Source organism: Nicotiana sylvestris, chromosome 10 (genome assembly GCF_000393655.2).
Source record: "Nicotiana sylvestris chromosome 10, ASM39365v2, whole genome shotgun sequence".
In the NCBI taxonomy this organism is placed as follows: Eukaryota; Viridiplantae; Streptophyta; class Magnoliopsida; order Solanales; family Solanaceae; genus Nicotiana; species Nicotiana sylvestris.
In genome coordinates, this window is record NC_091066.1 from 32,946,933 (window position 1) to 32,973,638 (window position 26,706).

The 26,706-nt window shown below is 37.1% G+C and overlaps 1 protein-coding gene across 1 annotated transcript in view; it reads right to left on the reverse strand.

The window, feature by feature from the left end:
• LOC138879160 (uncharacterized) overlaps positions 1-21,864 on the reverse strand; it is a 44,466-nt gene extending 22,602 nt beyond the window's left edge. Inside the window, exon 1 of the mRNA XM_070158751.1 lies at positions 21,451-21,864. Coding sequence (XP_070014852.1) covers positions 21,451-21,864 — 414 coding nt within the window. The remainder of the gene's footprint in view (positions 1-21,450) is intronic.
• Positions 21,865-26,706: the final 4,842 nt, after the last annotated feature.

Consider the following 26,706-nt stretch of genomic DNA (forward strand, 5'->3'; position numbering starts at 1 on the left):
GATTTTCTTATTTTATCTATACTTTCTGCTATTGGATATTATTAAACCATGTTTATACTATAATTGTGTTAATTAATTGTCTTAAAAGGATGAATTGGGTTGAATGATTGGCCTTGTCTTCATGAGAGGTGCCATCATGACCAGGTTCGGGAATTGGGTCGTGACAAGTTGGTATTAGAGCCTAGGTTACTAGGTCTCGCGAGTCATGAGCAGGTTTAGTAGAGTCTCGCAGATAGGTACGGAGACGTCTGTATTGATCCTCGAGAGGCTACAGAACCTTTAGGAAAATTTCACTTTCTTGAATTCTTATCGTGCATCCTTGATTCATCTTGAAAAGAAACTTTTGAAATTCCTTCCACGCGTTCGTATGCGCGCATAAGCGCTCAGTATCAGATGTGCCTCAATGGTTTGTGATTCCCCAATTGAGGGGCGAGGTGTTATCTCTGTGAGTTTATGGTGGGCCAGTCTAGAGGAGTTGAGGTTGGATCTTTGCCTATGGCTGGAGCGCCGAGGTGCTGATTGTGTGAACAAGTGTTTTTGAACTTATATGTTCGGTAGTGTCCCTGTTAGTGGAAATGATGGTTGTGGCTATCTGATGAGTATGTTAGTACTGCGAGGCGTATCTATATGATTTGGAAGTGACGAGAAGGGTCTGCTGAATGATGGAAGAACTAATAGATGCTTGAAGTCCATCGTGATTCAAGTTATAGCCCGAGTTATGGGCGTGTGAAGAATCTTTTCATGTCTCCTAGTTGGGAGTGAAGTAAATTTCATGTTGCGGTATGAGTACAGACTCAAGAAGATCAAGTGACTACGTAATGCTTATGGCGGTGGAAGGTATGCAGAAATGTTAGTTGGAGGCAAAGCAGGTGGGTCATCTCCTGCGGGGTGTTCTAAAGTTGTGTTATCCTTATGTTATCTATTAGAAGACCTCCATTGCAAGTGAATAAAATGTGTTGAAATCAAAATTGGATTGCCTAGAGAGTGGGCTTAACTGTTGTGTGAGTGAATGCGAGATTTGCAGAAAAGTTAAAAATTCTAAATGATTTGTGTTTCCACAAGCTTATGAAGGATCGAGTTTAATCTCACTATGGTATTGAGGCAACAATGGAGTATATGCGTTATGAGTATAGTATGTTGTGATCTATGGCTTCGAGCCAAGTTGGGGAGCTTGCTATTGGTTAGCGGATTGTGCGGTTATGTACTATGTTAGTTCCGATTTGATGCATGCTAGTGAATCAGTTCTGGTTGTGGAAATTGGGTTGAGAATGGCACGAGTGAAGGAAAATTTTTGACAAGATGTCATGAGCTCGGATGAGCAGGAGATAAGTTTCGATGTTTACGGTAAGTTGGTATTGTCTTCAGCGTCACCTAAGATCGGTGTTTTGTAAAAAGGGTTTTGCGTCCTGGTTAATAATTCTTGATCGCTCTTTAGCGTTAGTGCGACCGGTGGTTTGGATGTACACTCCAGATATTGTTGTGGTAGGTTGTGGGAGTATGTCCCATGGGAAGATTATATAAGTGTGGCATGTGATCACTTGATTGATTAAAGAAGTAAACCAAGTATGAAGTTTGCAATAGTGTGATGTTGAGTATAGTTTTCTATATGCTATTTTGTATACCTTGCTTCCTGTTTTCTAAGGAAAGTTTGTATTAGTGCGTGGGATTGGTAATTCCTTCCAAAGTTCGTTTTTTTTTGTATCGCGTTCGAATTGGTAGCCTATTGGCATATTGGGGCATCATATGCGGCTTTTGATTATGTCTAGGGTGGCTTATTGCCTGAGCAGTTCGTAATGGGTGAGACGAGATTATTGAATTCGAGATCAGTGCAATCTAAGTATATGAAGTAAATTAAGAGGTTAAGACCATTGTTTGGTTCAGAATGAGGTGATAGTTCTTGCCAGAAGTATAAACCCAATGAATTGTTGATTCGGTGGTGTTATGAATTTATACAGATCTCATCCGTCGTATCGGTATTGTAAGAATTTGAACAAGACCTATGTATGTCATGCAAAGCATGGGATGTGTAATGATTTTTCTTCTAGATGAGATCAGTGGAAGTTCTTGACTAGTTGAGTACGTAAATGTTCATGGTTCGGAAAGGAGGTGAAGTCCTTATGTTACCTTAGGATGGCATGGTATATGCGATATGTTGTGAAGGATTGAGATTTGCGTGTGTAAGGTTACAGTTCAATTCTGAATGGAAATTCATAACATTCTTAGGCGGTACGGGCAGCTTTAGGTGATTAGAGAAATGAGCTTCAGATGATTAGGGTGAATGATCTTCAGAAGATTAAGGAAATGGTATTGCTAATTGGAAGTGATTTGATGAGAGTATATGTCTCAGAAAAAGGTAATGTGATTAAAATGATGATATTTCGATAGTATTGCGACATGTTCTTGGTGGGTCCACTGGTGGTATTCGGGTTTACTTGGTAGCACAGGAAAATTTTGAGTATCTGTCGTGGAATAATTGGGTATTAAAGGTGTGCATGTATTCGCACGGTGGAAACTGAAATCAGGTATGATGATTTGTATACCATATGGAGTTGGAGACTGGGAGTTCTCATGTACAGGCTAGGTTGTGGTGGTGGATCGTGTGTATTCGGCACCGTCTAGCGGCAATCGGGATTTGGAGGCTCGAGTGGATCTTTGTTTGCTGGTATGTTAGATTTTGGATGTGATGTCGGAATTCAGACTGGTTGTCTTAGTGTTGAGTGATTCTGAACTATCGCGCTACGGGCAATACCAAAAATGCCACGGGTTGAGTGATGAAGTGCATTGGATTATGTTCTAGCAGAGTGGTTTATATTTCAAAGGACCAGCGGACGGTTGAGAAGGATTGCTTTCTTAATTGGGCATTCGTGATGGATGTCAGTGCAAAGGTTGCTATCATTAATTCAGTTCCGGTGTTGGGGGACTTTTCAGATGAGTTTCATATGGCTAGGCATGTCACCAGGCGAGGTTGTTGATTTCGGTATTAATTTGGTGTCGGGCACCGGATCGTCTGGCTCCGATAGGAGTTGTAGTAGTGGAAGTCGAGCGGGATGAGTAATTGGGTGTTGCTCGATGAATAACATACCGGTTATGTTCTATCAGGTCTGTGTGGTGTGTGTTATTTGTTTCACCATGGGTGTAATGATTTGCTTTGGCTCCAGACATCAATTGAGCATGGTTGTCGATTTCAAGCATAATGACTTGAGGTGTTTCCTGTGGAGTAGTATTTGGATAGGAACACGCGTTGCAGCAAAGCTGTGTGGAAACATGACATTGCGGGTCAAATTTGTGTGTCTTGTTTCTATGATGTGAGACAGGGTCTCAGCCTTGTGTTATGGCAGTACTGGTGAGTTTGAGGTACAACTCTCTCAGTTGAGTCATTTTCATGAATTGAGTATGTCAGACCGTTTCTTATTGGTGCACGTATTATGCAAGTTGTGGCTTAGGCATGTATTGATATGTCATGTCACCAGAGTAGTGTGTTTGGTCAGAAGAGATCGTTGAAATCATTAATGAATACGAACGGATTCGATTTCAGTATGTGTGATGGGTAAATATTGAGGTTCGGTTCAAAATTTGCTATGGTAATTACCAAGAGAGAAATGACTTCATGAATGGTTGACATAGGAAATGGTTATGATTTATTGCGTGTTTCCTTTATCATTGGCAGTATGTGAAAGTGTTGGAATGAGGCTTTAGTTGTTAAGAAGTTTCCTATCGATATTCATTATTATGTGCATCTACTGTGAATAGAAATTATCGTTTCGAGTGTTTAAGTTATGTGGTATATCAGATAATTGCACCTGATGTTGCAGGTATGGGTTATTACAGCTGGTTCAGGCTTATTCTGAGTATGGATGTGAAGTTCTAATCTTGTGTATGATTTCAGAAGGTGCAGTGTGATTCTATGGTTTATGGACTAGATGGATTGTGAAATTTCAGCTATGTTGTGTTATCGGACCTATGCGAGATAGGGTAGTGTGAGATCACCCATGGGTATATTCTTGGTAAGGTCGTTCAACTATTGGTTGGCTTCTAGGACAACTCTGGGTACGCTCGAGGATGAGTGTTTGTTTAAGTTGGGGAGGATGTGACGACCCGACCCGTCGTCGCGTGAGTTACCGCCCCGTTTTCCCCATTTCCTATTTCTTTATGCTTCATTATCAGTGTTGGGTGTGAAAGAGTTGATTTGGATTAGTTTTAGTAGGAAATGAGACACTTAGTCTCTTTAAGGAAGGATTGTTTTGGAAAAGTCAACCGGACATTGACTTATGTGTTAGAGGGCTCAGATTTGAATCCCGATGATTCGGTTAGCTTCGGGGGATGATTTGTGACTTAGGAGTGTGACCGGAAGTAATTTTGGAGGTCCGGTGTAGAATTAGGCTTGAATTGGCGAAGTTAGTATTTTGGCGAATTCCGGTTGATAGGTGAGATTTTGATCCGAGAGTCGGAATGGAATTCCGAGAGTTGCTGTAGCTTTGTTAGGTGATTTGGTATATGTGTGCAAAATTTCAGGTCATTCGGACGTGGTTTGGTCGGGTTTTTGATTGAAAGTGTATTTCGGAAGTTTTTAGAAAATTAGGCTTGAATTCGATGAGTTTTGGGTAATTTGATGTTGTTTGAGGTGTTTTGATGATTGGAAGAGGTTTTAATAATGTTATGAATTATGTTGGCATGTTTGGTCGGGGTCCCATGAGGCTCGGATAAGTTTTGGAAGAGTTTTTGGAAGATTTTTGCCGTTTGAGCATAAGCATGTAATAATCCAAAGGTCCATTTTTAGTTCTAGAGATCGTAATTTTATTTCGAGATTTCCAGAATTTAAATAATGAATTATAGGAGTGATCTGGAAAGTTTGGTCTAATTTTATCAAGTCGCGATTGGGTTTTTGACGCGAAACATGAGTTAATTGTTTAACGAGCGAAATGGATATCGCACTGAGCAAACGAGCTCCGAATTGAGTTTCGATTAAAGGACTATGTTTGTATCATTATTTGTGACTCATAGGAACAAGAATCATCAAATTCCAAGTTCGTATGATGGAGTTAGAGCCATTTTAGTGAAAAGAAAAGTGTTGCAATTTCTTTGGCTGCTGCTGTATTTTTTTAGCAGCATGAACAGTAACCCTCACGCGTGAAAAGTAACCGCGCGGGTGAACAGTACTTCCGAAAAATTCTGGGCAGTGAGTTTATAAAACACTTCATCCGCGATTTTGGGTCATTTTTCCTCCATGGTTGATCGTTTTGAGAGCTTCTTGGTGGAGATTAAAGAGGGATTCAAGGGGGAATGACTTGAGGTAAGTTTCTTGGACTTAGAACTCGTTTTTATTGCGAATTCCACCTAGAGATTCATGAAATATAAGCCTGCTAATCAAGAACTAGGGCTTGAATTTTGAAACCAAACAATTAGGATTTGATGGGTCATTTGAACTCGAATTTGGGAGTTCTTGGTATGTATAGACTTGTGGCGAGATAAGGAATCCGTTGATGTTAATTTTTCTGAATTTCGAGAAGTGGGCCCGGGGCTCGGGTTTTGCCAAATTTTGGGATTTTGATGTTTTTCAGTTATTTTCGATTGGGTATTGTTCCTACAGCATAATGTGACATATTCGTTCTGATTTTGGATAGATTCGACGCACGAAGAGGCCAATTCGAGAGGCAAGGGCATAGCGAGCTAGACTCTTGGCCGTCTTGAGGTGAGTAATTGATGTAAATGATGTCCTGAGGGTTTGAAACCCCGAATTCACATCGTAACGCTATATTAAGGTGACTTGCACGCCAGATAATGGGCGTGGGGTAGAGCACCATTGGGGATTGTGACTTGGTCCGTCCCGAGAGATGTTTTTACCGTGTTTTCTACTTGAACTAAATTGAGAATCATCCTTACTTAGATTTGATTGTTACATTTGGGCTTCTTGCCAATTATTTGAATCCTTTAGGGATTGATATCACTGTTTTCGCATATTTTGCATATCATTTGATCTCAGTCCAAGGTTTTTAATATTGTTTTGCAAACTCAGCCATCTTTCTAAGATTTGAAAACTTAAATGATATTTCGGGCTGAGAACTATTGTTTTACGAATGCCCAAGGGGCTTATGATGATTTCTGGACTGAGCATGGATCTGACTGCGCGCCGCAGCAATGTTACATTGATATTGAGGTCGAGAGCCCGATTGATTACATTGATATTGAGGCCGAGAACCTGGTTGATTACATTGATATTGAGGCCGAGAGCCTGGTTGATTACATTGATATTGAGGCAGAGAGCCTGGGTGATTATACTGATATTGATATGAGGCCGAGGGCCTAGATTTGATGCCACGAGATGGCTTGATATTGTGCTTGGGCTGTAAGAGCCCCTCCGGAGTCTGTACACACCCCCAGTGAGCGTCGTCGACGATAAATAAATATGGATGGCTCGGGCTGCACGCCGGAGTAGGTACCAGAGGGTACCGTCATATGCATTGCATTGCACTCATGTATTTATTTCTTATCTGCATTATCTGCCATAATAATTATGTGCTCTTGTTTCATTGACTGGTTGCTTTATACTGTTTTGAGCCTGAGGGGCTGATACTGTTCTGAGATACTGAGCCCGAGGGGCAAATTTCTACTTATTATTTTGATACCGAGCCCGAGGGGCAAATTTCTACTTATTATTTTGATACTGAGCCCGAGGGGCAAATTTCTACTTATTATTTTGATAGTGAGCCCGAGGGGCAGATTTCTACTTATTATTTTGATACTGAGCCCGAGGGGCAGATTTCTAATTATTATTTTGATATTGAGCCTGAGGGGCAGATTTTTACTTGTCATTTTACTGCCAAATTACCTGTTTTACTGGTTTAAAAGAAATTTCACATGATATTTCACTGAATTGTTATTTTAAATGATTCCACTGCTTCTGTATAGAATGTTGTGTGCCTTAACGTGTTTTCTTACCTTCAGTCATTATTTATATTTATTACTTACTGGGTCGGAGTACTCACATTACTCCCTGCACCATGTGTGCAGGGTATAGGTATTCCTGAGGCATAGAGCGAGTTTTCTGCTGTTCAGTTTTCATCGGAGTTATCGAGGTAGTTGCATGGCGTTCGCAGACCCGTTTTCTCCCTTATCTTCTATTATTTATGATATCTTCAGACTTTGTTCCTAATTCCATACTTTGTAGAATATTAGTAAACTCTGTAGTAGCTCATAACTTGTGACACCCCGGTTAGGGTTGAGTTGGGTTGGATTTCCGAATTTTATCTATACTTTCCGCTATTGGATATTATTAAACCATGTTTATACTAGGATTGCCACCATCTACAGGCCCTTCCCTCAAGCTGAAAAGTAGTGAAGTCAACTCCATGCGACTCCAATATCCTTATGTTGTGCAATCTGTCCATGCACCTGTCAATGAAGTCCTGGGCATCCTCATGACGCTCGCCCCCGAAGACCAGAGGGTGAAGCCTAGTCCATCTATCCAATAACCTCTGCGGATCGCCCTCCGCAGCTGGCCTGGGCTGGGGTGCCACTGCAGCAACTGGCTGAGCCCCATCCGCGGGTAGTACGCTGGAGTCTGATACACTTCAGCTGCATGACCAAGAGCCTGAGCAGTAGGGGTCTGTGCTCCCCCTCCCGCCTGTGATGTGGCTGGATCTGCTGGAAATAAACCAGCCTGAGTCATAGAATCCATGAACCGTAGTATACGGCCCATGACCTCCTGGAATCCCGGTGCCGTCATAAAGTCTGTCGGGGTAGGCTTAGCTGCGGGCACCTCGCCCTGCTCCTCAATAAAAGGATCTCCCGCGGGATCTGCTGGTGGTACTACTGGAATAGCTTTGGGATGCCCTCGTCCCCTACCACGGGCCAGTGCCCTTCCCCGGCCTCTACCTCGGCCTCTAGCAATGGGAGGAGCGGCTCCGCCCGGGTCTGGAACATCAGTCATGCGTGTCCTCACCATCCGCGAGAGAATAGAAGAGGAGAAATTTAATATACTGACCTTTGCACGATAGGAAATAAATAAAGAGTAGTTTTTCCTAATACCCTATAGCCTCTCGAAGATAAATACAGACATCTCTATACCGATCTACAAGACTCTATTAGGTTTGCCCATGACTTGTGAGACCTACGTGAACCTAGTGCTCTGATACCATATTGTCACGACCCATTTCCATAATAGGTCATGATGGCGCCCGACACCATTGTCAGATAAGCCAAATCGGAAAAATATAATTAAGTTCTCATTTTACTTTTACCAAAAATAGGTGTAGCAGATTCTCAAATTAAAGTTAAGACCAGAAGTGATAAATAATGTATCAAAAGATTATACAACCCAAAAGCAAATGTCTACCACTGTGTGTGCCAAGACCTGGTGTCACAAGTAATAGGTAACTAGTAGAATGTACGAAAAAGTAACTCTATCCTACTATCTGGGATAGAATAGACAGCAAAAGTAAGAAAAAGACTCCATCTGGCTGCTGAGTGGCATAGGAAGGGAGCAGCTCACCGTGGAAGTCTCGGTCTATGAATCAGGGGCGCACACTAGACTGGTAGCCAGATGTACCTGCCTCAGATCCTGTACAATTAAGTACAGAAGTGTAGTATGAGTACATAAACAATATGTACCCAATAAGTATCCCGTCTAATCTCGAAAAAGTAGAGACGAGAGGCCGACTCGATACTTACTAGGGTCAAATAATATGAGATGAATTTATAATAAGCAGGAATAGCACAAGTTATAAGCATTTAATAAGCGTAGAATAATAGTTCCTTTCCAAATATTATCATGGGTTTCCATATATATAGATAAAGTAGATATGAAGTCCGGTCCACAGAGAAAACACTAAGCAAGAATATGCGCAAGTAATACCGAGGACGTACGGCCCGATCTAATATAAAAATAAATTGTGCACTGCCGAGGATCGAACGGCTCGAACCATAGATGTATCAATTACCCCGCTCGCGAATCAACCATGTGACGCGGTCAAACATAATTAAACACAGCAATAGGCAGACAACAGTATATAACTCTAGAACAGTTATTCACAGTATCTACGGTCCCGCATCTGCGAGAGATGGGCCACACCTGCGTAAATGGGCCAAAGAACTGGGACCGCATCTGCGGTCTCTAGGTCGCATCTGCGGTGTCGCTTCTGCGGTTTGGGAGCCGCTTCTGCGGTTCCTGACCTGTCTTGGGCCGCTTCTGTGGTCTCGCACCTGTGGTCCACCAACCGCAGGTGCGGTTATGACAGAAACAGCAAGCTTCAGCTCTTTCTAAGAATGTCCACTTCACTCGAGCCTCGTCCGATTGACGCTCGGGGCTCCCGGGCCCCGCCCGAATATACCGACAAGTTTGAAATCACGAGACGGACCTACTCGAACCTTCGGAACACCCGAAACAACGTTAAATCTAGAAATCACCCCCTAAAACCAAATGAATCAAAATTATGAACTTCAAGTTCTTAATTTTCCTCTAACGGGCCAAAATACCCTTAAACTACTCAGATTGACACCAAATTTTACGGACAAGTCTTAAATGATATTTCGGAACTGTATCGGGCTTCGAAACCAATATACGAGCCCGATACCCATGAAATCAATCATTACTTAGTTTCTTTAAATCCTTAAAACTTCAGATTAACAATGTCTAATAAAAATTTATTTCTCGGGTTAGGAACCTCGGAATTCGATTCCGGGCATACGCTCAGGTCCCATATTTTTCCACGGACCCTCCGAAACCGTCAAATCACGAATCCGGGTCTGTTTACTCAAAATGTTGACCAAAGTCAAACTTAGGCTTTTAAGAAAAATCCTAAGGAATCAAATGGGCATATTTCACTCAAAACTCTTCCAAGTCTCGAACTAACCGCCCCCGCAAGTCGTAAATTAGCTAAAGCACGTACGGAAAGTTTTATTTAGGGGAACGAGGTTCTAAAAGGCAAAATGACCAGGCGGGTCGTTACATTACCAAACTTCACAAAATTATCTTAAATCATATATAAGACTTGTACTGGCACCAGAACCAAAATACGGGCCCGATACCAACACATTCTAATCAAAATTCATTTCCAAATCCTCTAAACAATTTCAGAAAACATTTTTCTTTAAAAATTCATTTCTCGGGCTTGGGACCTCGGAATTCGATTTCGGGCATACGCCCAAGTCCCTTCTTTTCCTACGGACCCTCCGAGACCGTCAAATCACGGGTCCAGGTCCGTTTATCCAAAACGTTGACCGGAGTCAAATTAATTCATTTTATAGTGAAAATTTATCATTTTTCACAAATTTTCACATATAGGCTTTCCAGCTACGCGCCCGTACTGCGCACGCAAATCGAGGTAATGCTAAAAGAGATTTTTAAAGCCTCGGAACGCAGAATTCCTTTTAAAAACAAGTAAAGAGGTCATCACAATAATAGTTTGGAAGGTGATTTCTATCAAGTACGATCAGTAGTTCCAAAAGTGACCAAAGCAGAATTTGTAAAAGCTAACTTGCCAAAATTATACTTATGACCTCAAATGAAAAATATTCAAATGACAAAAAATATAATAGTAAGAACAGATCCAACATTAAGTGACTTCTTGCTTCATGTAGGAAACGAAGAAGAGCATCCAATAAAAGATGATTTGATTCTTCTAGAACACTTGGTTATCAACTGCAATGGTAATAGTAGTGCATTCAATAAGGAAAATATTTTCATCATTAGATTAAAATGCAATTTGTGCAAATTACATGATAGAAATTAAAGAGCTTACTTAGCTAGCAGAAATGAATATGTTGATTAACTAAATAAAATATTGATTGCTAAGTTTTATGGTAAAAACAAAATATTTTTCAGTTCTGACTTAGCAGAAGATGATACCAACAATAACTACCAAGAAGAATACTTAAATACTTTAATACCAAATGGCCTTCTACTATATATGTTTGTTGTCAAATTCATTATTTCTTACGTATGTTAGTGTCGCCATATATATAATAGACTAAGTTAAAATTGATCTTCCATTGCATATAGGTTGATTTTGAAGAAAAATATGTCTGTCATGCTACTGAAAACTTAGATTCACTGAATAGCTTATATAATAGTACACATATGGTATATAGAAGTTTTTACAATAACGTCATACATGTAGAACTTATGATGCTGGTCAATGTGCTTCTAAGTATGTGTTATTCCCGAATTCAACTTTTGTCTTTCGAAACTAAAGAATATCCTTTTAAATTTGTTTAAAAATAATTTTTAGTATGTTTATGTTTTGTAGTTATAATAAATAAAGCACAAGAACAAACATCCTAAATATTGAACTATATTTACCACAATATGTTTTCTTACATGAATAATTATATTTTGCACTTTCAAGAGAGATATCAATATAAAAAAGTGTTCGGTAAGATACTATCACATTAGATAACTTTATACCGCAATACATAATTATCTACTTAACATCACTAAAATTGATCATTTATGTAAGTTCTGATGATATCCTTTTATTTTGAATTCACGTATTATGCTAATGTAACAATATTTTTTAACATTTAGATGATTGTTGTAATATTATATATAAAATTTCTCTCATTAATTAAATTCTATTGTTCCTTCATAAAAAATAAATATTTAAACCATCATAAGCTATTATTAGTGTGCAACGCACGTTTATAGATACTAGTTTATAAAATATCTTTGTAGAAAACAACTTCTTAAATTAGGATTTTAAAAGCGTTATCTGCTGAAGTTACGAAGGAAGAATGATAAATTTTAAATTTAAGTGATGAAATATAAAACTAGAACAACTTTTTAATTGAATACATTGACGAATTATTGAGAACTTCCATAGAGCAATTTCTTCTTTTATTGAGTTAAGTACATAGGATCAACATTTATCATTTTCTGGAATATAAACTTTTATTTTATAACTTAAACACAATATTTCAATATAATATCTATACGACTTTTTAGAATTCTTTTATCCATTGAGATAGTGTACAAGCGCAACGCGCGTATCGTAAGACTAGTATATTAGATAAAATTGCTTAATTTTGTTATATGTCTCACTCTTGCTTTATTCATATTAAGGATAATAATTTTGTAAGTTAATTATTTCATATTTTTCCTTGCTATTAACGTGGTTGTCCAAACTCTTCAAGAAAAAAAGGTCCAAATAACCCCCTCAACCCTTTGATTGTGGTTTAAATTTTACTCTCAGATTAGTGCTCCTTTAGAGGTCCGGGGCAACAGCGGAAGAACTATTAGATCAAAAGTTTAACAGATGGTAAATTGTCCAATTTCAATAGTACATGAAAAAATTTGACCAATTTCAAAAAAATATAAATTAAAAAGGATCTTACAAGGAGAAGAACGATCGACAGAAACTGGAATGAGAGGGGGTTAGGGTTTGATTTTGCTAAGGACGTTTAAGCAAGTATAAAAGATATTAAGGATAAAATAGTAAAAGAATTTATCAAACAAAAATGTTTTAAGCTGAAAATTCATTAGTAACTGTAATATACTCTAGATCGTATTTATGTAATAACTAGTAAACTTATCTGCGCTTCGCACGGTTATAAAATAAATCAAAATATGCCTAACGTCATAATTTATTAAAAAAAATCAATCTTTGTTGATTAATTAAGTGTGCTCTTATAGGAAGTGGAGAATAATTTTTTTTTACATTAACAATTAAAGGAAGGAAATACAACTTATAGAATCATAGTCCAGAGATAGCCCATGCAGCAAAAAAATTTGAAGAAATATCTGCAAGATGCAATCTAAACTTGAAATACAAACCGCATTCCTCAAGACAAAGGATAGCTTCCATACCATTAAAATCTACAAATAATAAAGTTGTTTTCTTGTAAAGGTCATTGAAGTTATACCTATATTTAAACCTCCACCTTTCCTAAAAGAATAAAGCACATTAGACAGTAGACACCATGCGCTCCCCCTCTGCATTTGAAAATGCTATGAATATATATACACAAGCTCAAGCCCTTACAAGAATAAACAATAAAATGGAAGCTATTTTAGATGCATTTTGTCCCACTTGAACTACAGAAAATATATAAGCCCAATCAAAGAATAAGAGGTGCATATGCCTATAGTTCACAAGGAATAGAACAACTTCGTGTTTTCATCCACCTCAGACTCCATCCCCCTCAAAAAATGAAGCTTCGACAAAAATTTTGTTAAGGTAATAATACTTGTTGCTTGGCTTGGTCTTCAATATTAAGCATAACTTGTAGCAAGTAAACTGGAGATGTTTTCACCATTCTGTCGACCTTGATCCCTAATCGGGTGCACCAATATTGGATCATGCATGACAGCTAACCTAATACAAACTGAAGATATGTTAGAAACGAAAATAACAGTCACCGCAACCTTGACCTAGCCTGTAACAACAACCAAGATGGATACATTCTTATCACCTACAAAAATAAAGTTAATTCTCACCCTACAAATGGTATTGTGTACTTCACTCTGAAAATAACTAATTATACACTAACTCAGAATATATTTATAGTATTACGGAAACATAAGATATAAGAAATAAAAAAAAGTTATAATCAAGCGAAAACACCTTTCTTATACATAGCTTCCTCAAAAACTTTATGCTAACCCAATAACCTCTTGCAAATGGCTCATCCACCCACAACGTACACATAGATATATACAACTAAAAAAGACAAATATTACATGCATATTGAATGATACAATTAAAAAAGGAATTGCAGAGAGTTGCGCTTAGCGATCGATTTAATTAATGATATAAAATAGAAAAATATTTTAAAAAAATCAATTCAACCGACAAACGCGAGTAACGGAGTAAGAGCATGAATAAGCATGAAGAGAGCGATATGCTAATTGGTTGTCAATCTGGGAGCTAATGGGCTACAGATCATGAAAAAATTAATTATTCACAATGAGAAAAACCAATTCACAGCAATTCGTTCCAAGCAAAATAGTATCCAATTGTAACCCACATTCTCAACTCAAGGTATAGCTAAAATTTGCCCTTTCAACCGAAAAAAAACAGACCTTTGCATTAGCATCAAGCTTAAACATAGAAATTGACAAAAAACGAAATTGATTCCCCTTAAAGTCCATACAATGCTCCCCAATAGTAAAATTGTGTCCCAAAAAACTACATCTACTACATAATTTAGCCCTCAAGATTAGCAATTAATAAACCTTTTCATTAAAAGACAATTTAATCAACCATGCTTGATCCCAAACTCGGATGTATATTAATCCTCTATATCAATTCTGCCTTATTGAATCCTATTTGTTTATTTGCTCTCGTAAAGTCAATATAGTGCCTCCAGTAGTCGGCTCAAAAAGGAAAGAAATTAACTATCAAACTGATCCCCATTCCAAACACTTGCCTCCTTTCACTTGCTCCTGAAGAGAAAATATATTCTAAGTCTTGTAAAACTTTTGCAGAAAAAAAAAATCATTTTACTCCTTATGGTGGAGACTAATAATATACAATAACAACAGATTAATATGATACACATTAGTAGGACTTAGCCTATAGATACATATTGATATTAAGGGTCCAACAACTATTGGTTTCTTATGCATCTCACAAGCAATTGAATACAAGGAAATGACATCAGCTAACTTCTCATCAGAATTTCCTACTTGCACACGTATTTACATATAATTAGTTATCAAATAAAAAACCTCCAGGATGCTCAGTAAAAATAAGACAGATCTTACGATTTGGCTACTTAAAGAGCTTGTTGAATAATTGTTACTATCTATTATCTGAAACTTTTGCAGAACATATTCTAGATTTCAACATCCTTTGCAAAGCCCACATAAAAAATCTGATTAGCTTCACCCGAAAAATTAGAAAACCGCCTATTTAGCCGTTCAATGATGGGACCAAGTGTCTCACAACAGCGTTTGCTTCCCTGTCAGATATATAGCGCATCGGATATAGTTCTCTATCCACATGATGAGCAAGTTCGATATTGGGAGGCAAGATCATTTTGAAAGAGCTTCTTCCCTGTCTATATCGTTTAATGAATTTCACATTATCAATAAACAATAATCAATAATTCTCCGACAAACTTAATTTGTGATAATACAATATGTTTAGCTATTACTAAAATAAATCCAACAAAGAAAAAATTAGAGTAAACAAACTCATATTGTTGTTGAAGTGAATGATCTTATCCATGATAGGAATGCCAAAAGCTAGTCTTTGCAATTCCAAACTTACATGAGAGGGGGAATGGACGCAATATAACTGCCATGGAGAATTGGAAGTCTTTGAGAGTCAAGGGGTCAGAATTCTCATATTCTTCCCAATGAAAAAACTGCTAATGTTTGTGAATCGGCAAGTTAAGGGGTTTAATGAGTTTAGATAGCTATACGTTACATTTTGAGGCAGTAAATAATAAAAGTTTAATGGGAAGTAAATACTCATAATTTATGGGCAATTAAATATACAAAACAACAGAAAAAATTCAGTTTTACTTCTTTCAATATGGCTTTGGTGGAACAAAATAGAAACGAAAAAATGCCAAAAAAAGGAGATAAAAGAAAAATAGATTTGCTGGCTTTAGAGGCATGTCACATCATCTCTTCTATTCTCTCTTTTATTTAATATATAGAAGTTTGATTATGATGAGAGCTAAGAAGCTATAGTTAGTATGGTGCATTAAAATAAGCTTTTAAAAATAATTACTCCATATTACTTATGCTAATTCTGAAATAATTTTTAGTTTATCGTGAATTTTTATCAATGTTATGTATTATATACATTGGTATAAATAAAAATTTGCAATTAAGGATCCCGTTAAAGCATTGTCAGATTTCAAACCTTATCGGGAAAATCCCTCTCAGAATTATGTATGCCCTTCAAATAATGAATGTTGAGTGTCTTCTAAATACAAGAGGAATTGCTCAGATGGTCAGCACCCTCACTTACGGCCCGTCATATTTGAAATTCTGCTCTTTCTTCTTGTTCTTCTTTTTTATAGAAAAATTTCTTTCTAGGTCGTGGCTTAAGCACGCGAACTTCCACTAAAGAATTCAAACAAATTAACTGGGCGAATTGCACAGATAGCCATTGTTTGAGTTGCTATTTAAGTTTCAACCAGAGTTTAAAAATTATTTAAAGCTTAGCCAGTAACATAAAAAGGGGCAACTTGCTTCTCTTCTTCTCTTTCTCGCTTCTTCGTATGCTTTTCTTTTTCAATATCCCTTAATTCTTTCTCTATTATACATAACACTCCCTGCTAATTAACTTATTTCCTTTCACTAGTAATTCAAAAATTGACATAACTTCATCCATTTATACCTTCAACAATGAAAGTTCTTGTTGTCTCTCTTATTACAAAAACCCAAAACTCATTCAGACTCATCCTCTTTCGGTCACAATAAAAGCTTAAAATATTGGCTTTAATTATCCTATAGAATAAATATATACAAGCTTGCAATTTGAACTACACAGTTTGAACTTCAGAACACAGTGTCTTATAATTTTGAATTGAAAAGTTGAACTTCAAGACATAGTGTCCTTGAAGTTTAAACTGAAAAACTGAACTTAAAAATAAAATGCTGAAGTTTTAAACTGAAAAACTGAACTTCAAAATACAATAATATCAAAAAAAAAAATTGAAAACTAAACTTCAGGATACTCATAGTTTCCTGGAGTTTTGAACTAAAAAATAAATTTTAGGACACGACATTCTGAAATTTTGAACTGAAAATTAACTTTCAGGACACGAACAAGAAGTAACATTCACCTGCTTTTGAAAGTTGTGGTTCAAAACTAAATAATTTGTAAGTGCTGGATAAAAACTTAGATAACATTATAAAAAATGGCTATCGGGTGACTGTAGACAATAAATTACGTCGAGAAAATAAAATCAAGACCGAAATATATTGCAACAATCGTAGTATTTTATTTCGAATATTTGAGTGTTACAATCCCTATGATTCCCCTGATTCTACTTTTCTAGTATAAATTCAAGGGCCTTTGAGCTTGATCTTGAATTGTAATTTGATTTATCCGTCGCGAACACTTTGATTGTTGCCACGAATTTTATCACAAACAATTAGCCTTGATCTTGAACGCCTTGTATTTGATTTGACTTCGTTCTTGATCTTGAATACTTGATTTGTTCTTCGCTCTTGAGCTTGAACTTGATTTGTTCTTCGTTCTTGAGCTTGAACTTGATTTCTTGAACTTGAACTTGATTGCTTGAAGCTTGAAACTTGTAGAGAAATTTGCGTTGTTTGATCCACGAGCTCTCTCTTGCTTCTTGTTATAACTTCTGGTCTCTTTTCTGAGTTATAAAGACCCCTATTTATAGTTTTGGAAAGGAGGAGTTGTGATAAGAACAAACTCTTTCCGGCCAATCAAATTGAAGTGTGACATGGTCGCATTTGATTGGCCAGAACATGTCACTTGCACACGTGGCACGATTTCATTGGCCTTTTAGTGTGACTTGGCATGCCTCGTCATTTTGACACGTGGCATGATCCTATTGGCTCTTCCGTTTGACTTGGCGCGCCGCGTCATTTGACACGTGGCACCAAACTGGGCCTTTAGGAAGATGACATCTTGGGCTTAATGGAGTGGGCTCATCACTTTAGCCCAATTAAATGGGCTAGCCCAATGGATTAAGACTTATTTATTTAATCCATTTATATTGGACCTATATAATTACTTCATTTATACATTAGCCCATAATATTTATTTGGACCAATATATCTCGAATTTAAAATATAGTCCAAATAATTTTATGGATTTAAATCCGATAGAATTTAAATGCTTACAAATGCCCCCACTTCAAGATTAATCGGAGTGTAGACTAATCGAAACTTAAAAATTGGTCTTGAAGTACACATGGAAGACAGTTGTCCTTTTAAAAGTTATCTGGAATCGAACTTTCTATTTCCTTAAATCAAGAAAATAACTTCCATATTACTAACGGCATGCATAAAGATATATGATGACCAAACATTAGTCATCACGTAGGACAAATTTGTAAAAACTTTTGTCATTCTTTACATTAAAGAAAAGTTTTCATTTTAATTTGACATAGAAATTTGCTCCACCAAGGCATGCGATTATCCATTATCAGAAGATATCTATCCATATAGCACTGCCGCCTCAATCACCGAATATACAAGGAATACTTGAAAGCCTCCAAATCCTACTTGAACTCTAAATAGCCAATCGATGTTGCACTATCAGTAACCGACCCGTCACCATTAACTGAATCCATATAGGAGACCAATTGTATAATCTAACTCACACATTGTTAATATACTCTTGCAAGAAGTCTCTGACATATATATATATATGGTTGCATGCTCCAATCAAGAATATCTAATTCGGAGTATTTACAAGCCACTTGAGTCTATTTTGTAGACTCAGAAGGATTAATATATATATATATATATATATATATATATATATATATATATATATATATATATATATATATATAGTTGCATGCTCCAATCAAGAATATCTAATTCGGAGTATTTACAAGCCACTTGAGTCTATTTTGTAGACTCGGAAGGATTAACGCGAAGGTGATTTCTTCTTCTTTTCTTGTGATTTCTTCTTTGTTGTCTATTTTTTTATAGGTCAAGCGAGAAATAGATGTTCTTGTTCAACAAGATGATCCACGCATGAAGAATATAATCTTGGGGTGTGAGGGGATGAGTACTCATCCCTGCCCAAATATCGGAGGGATTACTTTCATGGCCCGACTACCAGAGAGATTACTCTCAAAATGGCCCCATTTTTGGAGAGATTACTCTCAATGTGGCCCAATTCTTGGAGAGATTACTCTCAAAATGGCCCGATTCTTGGAGAGATTACTCTCAATGTGGCCCAATTCTTGGAGAGATGACTCTCAAAATGGCCCGATTCTTGGAGAGATTACTCTCAATGTGGCCCAATTCTTGGAGAGATTACTCTCAAAATGGCCCGATTCTTAGAGAGATTACTCTCAATGTGGCCCAATTCTTGGAGAGATTACTCTCAATGTGGCCCAATTCTTGGAGAGATGACTCTCAAAATGGACCGATTCTTGGAGAGATTACTCTCAATGTGGCCCAATTCTTGGAGAGATTACTTTCAAAATGGCCCGATTCTTAGAGAGATTACTCTCAATGTGGCCCAATTCTTGGAGAGATGACTCTCAAAGTGGCCTGACTGCCGGAGAGACCAACTTAAGGTGCAAAGGGACTTATATGTCCACCTTAAGATTGGAAAGTTATAAAGCTTCAACTCGAAGACGACATCGACTTGAACACTTGGAAAACTTTGAAGATTTGGCGGACTTTGCAGACTTCAACTCGAAGATTCGAAGGGTTTGAACAATTCAACTTTAAGACCGACAAATTTGAAGACTGAAACTTGAAGACCGACGAACTTGAAGACTTCAACTTTGAGACTTGGAAGGCCTAAATATTTCAACTTGAAGATCAGCGAATTTGAAGACTTCAACTTGAAGACAAACGGACTTGAAGACTTCAACTTTGAGACTTGGAGGGCCTAAATATTTCAACTTGAAGATCAACGGATTTGAAGACTTCAACTTTGTTGATTTCAAGAAAACTAGACTTAAGTCTCACTGAATTTGAAACGTTGTGCCAAGCAGTCCTTTCCTTAGACTTGTGTTTCCTTTTGATGCCTCTCTTCTCTTCCCCTTTTTTTTAAGGTAGAGGGCGGACTTGGAGACCAACAAACTTGAAGGTTTGGCGAACCTGAAGACATAGAGAATCCCTGGACTTCAATACAAATACTTGACATCCTCCTAAAATCGGCCCATCGAAGATATCAATTTACCATGGAGGGTCGCCCCCTTTAAATCAAATGAGGTCAAAGTTTAGTAGGAGGATGGCATTTCAGCTTGATCTTACATTCCTTCATACTTCATTCGAACAACAATTAGGGCAATATGTATCTTTGAACTTATGCGACTGAACTTAGAATGAAACTCTAAGCTGCCTACGTACCTTGGTGAAGAGGATCAAGTCATACCGTAGTTCAGACTGGGTAGATTTTTTTTCTTCTTTTTTTTTTACATCCTAACTTTTTCCTAAGCCGCCTCTTTCGAGATTTTCAACCTAGCGGACTTTTTTTTTCACATCCTAACTTTTGCCTAGGCCGTCTCTTTCGAGATTTTCAACCTAGCGGACTTTTTTTTTTGGGCCGTACATAGTTTATACTCTTGCGGGCCAGGAATGTAGCAACATGCAGTTTAGGCTCGTGCGTTAAGGAGCGTCATGACTTGCAGTTTAGGCTCGTATGTCGAGGAGCGTCATGACTTGCAGTTTAGGCTCGTATGTCGAGGAGTGTCATGACTTGCAGTTTAGGCTCGTACGTCGAGGAGCATCATGACTTGCAGTTTAGGCTCGTACGTCGAGGAGCATCATGACTTACAACTTCATGGATAATACTTCTTCAAAAACTTGTCGTTGATAGGGCCGATTCTCATACCATCTGCATCAACCAGCTTGTAAGCCCCACTTGAATATGCTTCTTGTACGACATATGGCCCATCCCATTTTGAAGTGAACTTCCCTACAGGTTTATGGGAAGTAACTATGGGTCTTCGTACGGCAAGGACTTGATTTCCTACTTGAAAGGATCTCGGACGAACTCTTTTATTGAAGGCGCGAGACAATCGAGCATGATAACATTCAAGACTCTGTTGAGCTTCCAATCTCTTTTCATCAAGAGCTTCCAACTCTGCTAATCGAAGTTGAGCATTTTCTTCATCAGTGATCCCTTCTTGAATAGCCAGTCATAACGAAGGTATTTGACGCTCAAGTGGCAAGACGGCTTCGACTCCATAAACGAGTGAATAAGGAGTCGCCTGTGTTGGCGTGCGATGAGTCGTTCTATATGCCCATAGAGCTTCTTCCATACGGTCATTCCAATCTCGTTTGGATTTGGAGACAACTTTCTTTAACAAGTTGCATAGAGTCTTGTTGAATGCCTCAGCTAGACCATTGGCGGCAACATTGTACATCGAAGAGTTACGTTGCTTGAAGCCAAAGAGATCACAAATCCTGTTCATCAACCTATTATCGAATGGCTTTCCATTATCCGTTATTATGTAACGAGGAATGCCAAAGCGATAAATAATGTTTACTCGGATGAAACTTGCAACATTTTCCTTTTTTACTTCCTTAAGAGCAACAGCTTCAGCCCATTTTGAGAAGTAGTCAGTTGCAGCCAAGATGTATAGGTGCCCACCAGAGGACTTTGGCAGTGGTCCAACAACATCCAATCCCCAAGCATCAAATGGCCAGGATGCAACAGTCGGGTGCAATATTTCAGGAGGTTGATGAATAAAATTCGCATGGAATTGACAAGCCTTGCAACTTCGAGCGTAGTCCAAGCAATCTTTTACCATCGTTGGCCAATAATATCCCATCCTTTTTATATGGAAGTGGAGCTTTGGTCCGGACTGGTGTGACCCACATACCCCAGAATGTGCCTCTTGCAAAGCTTGGAGAGCTTCTTCTTCTCCTAGGCATCGCAAGAGTACTCCCTCGAACGATCTTCTATATAGAGTATCCTTATAGTAAAGGAAGTGAGGTGCACGACGACGGATTTCAGTCCTTCTCCTCGGATTTTCTGGAAGTATCCCATAGCATAAGTGGTCGATAATGGGTTGTCGCCATTCTTCTTTCTCAACTTCAGAAACGGCAACAAGATGCTTGAGTTCGTTATCTTCCCTTTCGACCTCATTTGGCAGAGGTACTACCCATTTTTGGCAGACGGTAACTTGCGCTTGGTCAGGCAGGGGTAATGATGAAGCTAGAGCAGCTAAAGCATCATCCTTCTTATTTTCTTTCCTTGGTATATACTGAATAGTCACATCGTTGAGCCACCCCATCAACTTTTTTGCGTAATCATGATATGGGCGTAGTTCAGGCTTCTTGACCTCGTAACTACCCAAAAGCTGATTGACCACTAACTGGGAGTCACCAAAGAATTGCAATTGCAATTGCTTCATATCAACGGCCATTTCAAGCCCAACTATTAATGCTTGATATTCAGCAACATTGTTGGAACAGAGTTGTGTCAAGGTGAAGGAGTAGGGCAAGACTTCATCTTGAGGAGTGACAAATACTACGCCAGCCCCGGCTCCCCCACAATGCGCAGCACCATCAAAGTACATCTTCCATGGAGGTTGAACTTCAACGACCATTGCGTCCTCATCAGGTAGTTTATCAGTTAGCTCCCAGTCATCAGGTATCAGATGATTTGCCAAGAAGTCTGTCAATGCTTGTCCTTTTACAGCCTTTTGAGGGATGTATAAAATCTCGAATTGTTGAAATTGCTAAAACTTTAAGATTATCTCACATTCCGTTAATACTAATGACCCTTCGAGTCTTTTTCTTTTAATTACGTCCACGTGGACATAATTTTTTTTTTGGTTCAAAGAATATCTATTTATATTATATTAAAGAGGAGTAGTACATGCTCACATAGACATTATCCTTAGGGGTAGACCACTTGATGGGTCGTTACAAAGAGGGGGTTCAGGGTAACTACTGCTAGTGGTTCCCGTAAAACAAAAAGATCGTCCAAGAGGACGTTGCAAACAGAGTGAGGGCTGTAGAGCTGGTGGTATAACCCTTTTGACAAAAAATTTGCCTGAGCGGTCATTTTTCAAAGCTGTTTTGTTGATAAAATTATTATAGGGACTAATCGAAGAGAATATAATTGTTATGTGGGGACCATGATATCTGCATTTTACAATGAACTCTCATGCTTGAAACTATGTAGAAGTTTCTTATTATAGGGGTTTTAATTACACTACTTAATCAGTAGGGATAATGGGAACAAAATATGGATTATTTCATGCTTGATACTCATGAATGGTGCGGGAATACTTAATTATTTGTATTATGTTACTTGTATTGAATGATCTCCATTCCTTTTAGACTTTCAATCTGCTTTACATGTGTTAATATCTAATCTAGATATACATGTGTTATAATGCTCTACTTTGTCTATTTCTGTTTCTAATGTGTACCATGTATCATAGGCACAAAAAGCAGAAAGGTTCAATGAGAAAGAGGATGGAATTCCTTGATATGGACTAAGAATTCTTGTTGCTAATATCTGGTTCAGCCCAGAATCATGGCATGGCTTTCGCAAATTAAATATTGTAGCGGTTGCTGGCTGGTGGTAAAAGTAATTATAACTGGATTTCTCCTTCACTTTGGCTCTACTCTCTGCTACACATTGTTCATTGTAACATCTACACGTCGCGAATTGGATTGTTACTACCACATTCTTTTTCCAGTTACATGTTGAAATATCAATCAATGGCTACCTACTCGATCGACTTACTGTTACATTTAGGTATTCGATCTGGTGATGGTATTGGGGAGTGGTGGATCTTGAAGATGGCCTGAGTTCTTCCTGTCCTTTTTACTCTATTGAGGAAGAACTTCAATTTATATATATGGTAGATTGTATAGACTGTAAGATGGTGCTTTGACATTTTATCCCTTTGAAACAATGATTATTTTTGTTGAAACCCTGATTAAGTATATTAAAGTGTGTTCTCTCTAACGGCTTAAGCGTTTAGATGAAATATTTACACACTTCAACAATTTTAATTATTCAATTGTATGTTTGGTACCTTTCCATTGAGCCGGGGCTCTATCGAAAGCAATTTCTCTACCTTCAAAGGTAGGGGTAAGGTCTGCGTATACATTACCCTACCTTCAAAGGAAGGGGTAAGGTAGGGGTTCTTTGTTGTTGTTGTTTGGTACTTTTGCGTTGATTCAAATCTATTCTATGGTGGTTCTAAGCTAATTTGGATTGTTTTAGCGTGATAGAGTTGTGGAGAACTGATACAAGTGTAGTAGACAATATGTGGAATCTAACAAGACTTTGAAATAATTTACTTAAAAATTCATGTAACATTAGCCTTTCTTATAAGTTAAATTTGTGACGAATATGTTTGGAGCGAAGGGAAAGGTTTAAGTAAATTTCAATGTTTCTATAAATTGAGGCACAGTTTATGGATTGATGCTATGCTGGAATATAAGATGAAGGTGGAATTGGTAAGTTTCCACACCATATGAAATTAGAACAAAAGCTGAAAATAATTTTCTGTTGAATTCACTCCTTTTTCCAGTGTGTTTGTAATGACGACGGAAGTTACCTTTCATGAGAAAATGTTAATGCTTCTTTTTTATGTTTGATTGGTGAGTGAAAAATATTTTTCGAAAAGAGTATATATATATGTGTGTGTATTAAATATTGACAATAATAATTAAGTATTTATTGGAGCAAGTAAAAATTCAATCAAGTATAAAGATATTTGTTAGAAAAATAATTGGGAAGTCATTTTCCTCTTTAATTGAAAATAAAATATTTTTTGTTAGTCAAATACCAGAAACTGAAGTCATTTTCCTCTTTCATTGAAAGAAAAATATTTTTTGTTTATCAAATACTGGAAACTTGTTATAAATAGAATTGTATTTAAGGTGAATGTCTATATTTAGAGAGATTTTAGGACTTGTTAGTTGGTGGTTAAGTCACTTTTCCCCTATAGAGGGGTCATATTCCTTCTCATCCCAAATCAATAAGAATTCTCTCTCCCTACTTTTCTATGCAATACTCTACTTCTTCTTATATTATTTTATAATACGTTATCAACACGAGACTCTAACCAATTGAGTAGAAATTTTGGGATTGAGCATAATGATTGTCAATTGTTCCACGAACTCCCTTCATGATTAAATTCTGGATTTAAGGTAAGTATTTACTTTATTTTTCTCTTTTAAATTTTTGACATTCTATAATTTGATTTTAAATACAAGCAAAGACAATAAATTTTTATTATAACTCCAATGGAGTTTGTAAGGAATTATAACCACCCGAAGTGGTAAAATTCTTATGTCTTATCATGATCAAATTCATGTATGATTGTGGGAACAAGAAGTGGAAACCTGTCCCATTGAATTTGCTTCATTCTCATTCCCTTAAGAGAATGTGATAGTAGTATGTGATAAGTCTGAAAGAAGACAAAATTATTACCGTGAAGGTATCAATGGATGTGGATGTAGCAATAGACGAAATTATAATCGTCATCATTGTGATAGTGAGAACAATAAGGATTCTCAAAATAATCCTTCACTCTGTGAAATTAATGTTTGTCATCGATTTGACATGATTTTGTAAAGCACATATTGATGATTATGGTCCATTCATGATGTGAATGGGACAACATGTGATTTATGAATACTATTCATTCTTGGAAGAATATGAACGTGCTAGTGGTAGTAGTAGTGAATATACCACACTCACCTCTAGAAGGAGGTTTGAGATGATATAAGAAAACAATGTCATTATTATGGCATGAATGGTCATTGGTCACATACCTATTATATGCCAAAATATTTTGGTAATGTGATTGTTAAAGAATAACAGTAATGCAAGAAACAGATCTTGCATATAATTTTGACCATGGCTATAATGGTATAACTTTCTCTTTAAAAGACATATTCACCATATGGATATTGATGAATATGTGGTAGTACCAAATTAATCGAGATCTCTGGAAGAGCCAATTATTGCTATTTTGGAGGAATACAATTAATTATCAATAAGGCATTATGTTGTAGTAAGTCTCAAAGAAACTTATTGAGTTTTCAAAATATTCGCGAAAGCGGTTGGTTATATTGAGACTATAAATAAAGAAAAAATTTAATATCTTCTATCATTACAACTTGTAGCGAGGTAATATTTATATAAAAAGTTACCCACTTTATTCTCCAGTTTGTACTACACAAATAAAAGAATGTCACAATAAAGTAGAAGTTTATTGATATAAAACTCATATCATAATAAACTTGAGTTTATTGATATCCAGTTGGCATAATTGGTTTAGTCATATCAATTTAAGTATGATATGCTAAAATAAAAGAGAATTCACATGGGTAAATATTAAAGAACTAGAAAGTTCTTTACGAATTCTCTTGTGTTGCTTGTTCTCATTAATTAATAAACCAATTAAAATTGGGATTGAATCTCATAAATGCTGAAAATATCAAAAGTGAATATGGGCCCGTTCACCTATCATGTATATCACATAAGATGCATCTATGAGATGGTTACATGTGCGAGTATTATTAACCCGCAACCTGTGTTTGCGAGGTAACTTGCTCAATAATTTAATTTAGAGCATAATTTCCAGATTTTCTATTCAAGACAGTTTATCTTGATAAGTTAGTTTACATCACAGTTGATTTAGCAAAATAATTTATTGAGTGCCTCCACTTAATAACTAAATTGTTACTTATGAGAACAAAGTTATATATCAGTTTGATATAGGTTATATACGAAAGTATATTACATTCTCTCCTCACAAATGGATAAGGGTCATGAACCAAATAATTCCATCTTTTTATTATTGATGTGCGATGTATATTTTGATTAACACCATAACACACAAAGATGAGTTCCAAAAGTTGAGGAAGCAAGTTAGTTTTTCTAACATGAGGGGGAGAGATGATAAACATTTGAGAAAAAGTTACGTGAAATGAATTATCATTTCTACATCTAGATCCTCGAATAAATTATATGAACTTGAAGTTCATAAAAGGATAATTCATCCGCAATATATTGCAAAGTATGTCAGACGCATTTGCTGACCCAAAGAAAGTAATTATATTCTCATTGTAAATGCTCTTATTAGATTGAGTCCTAGAAG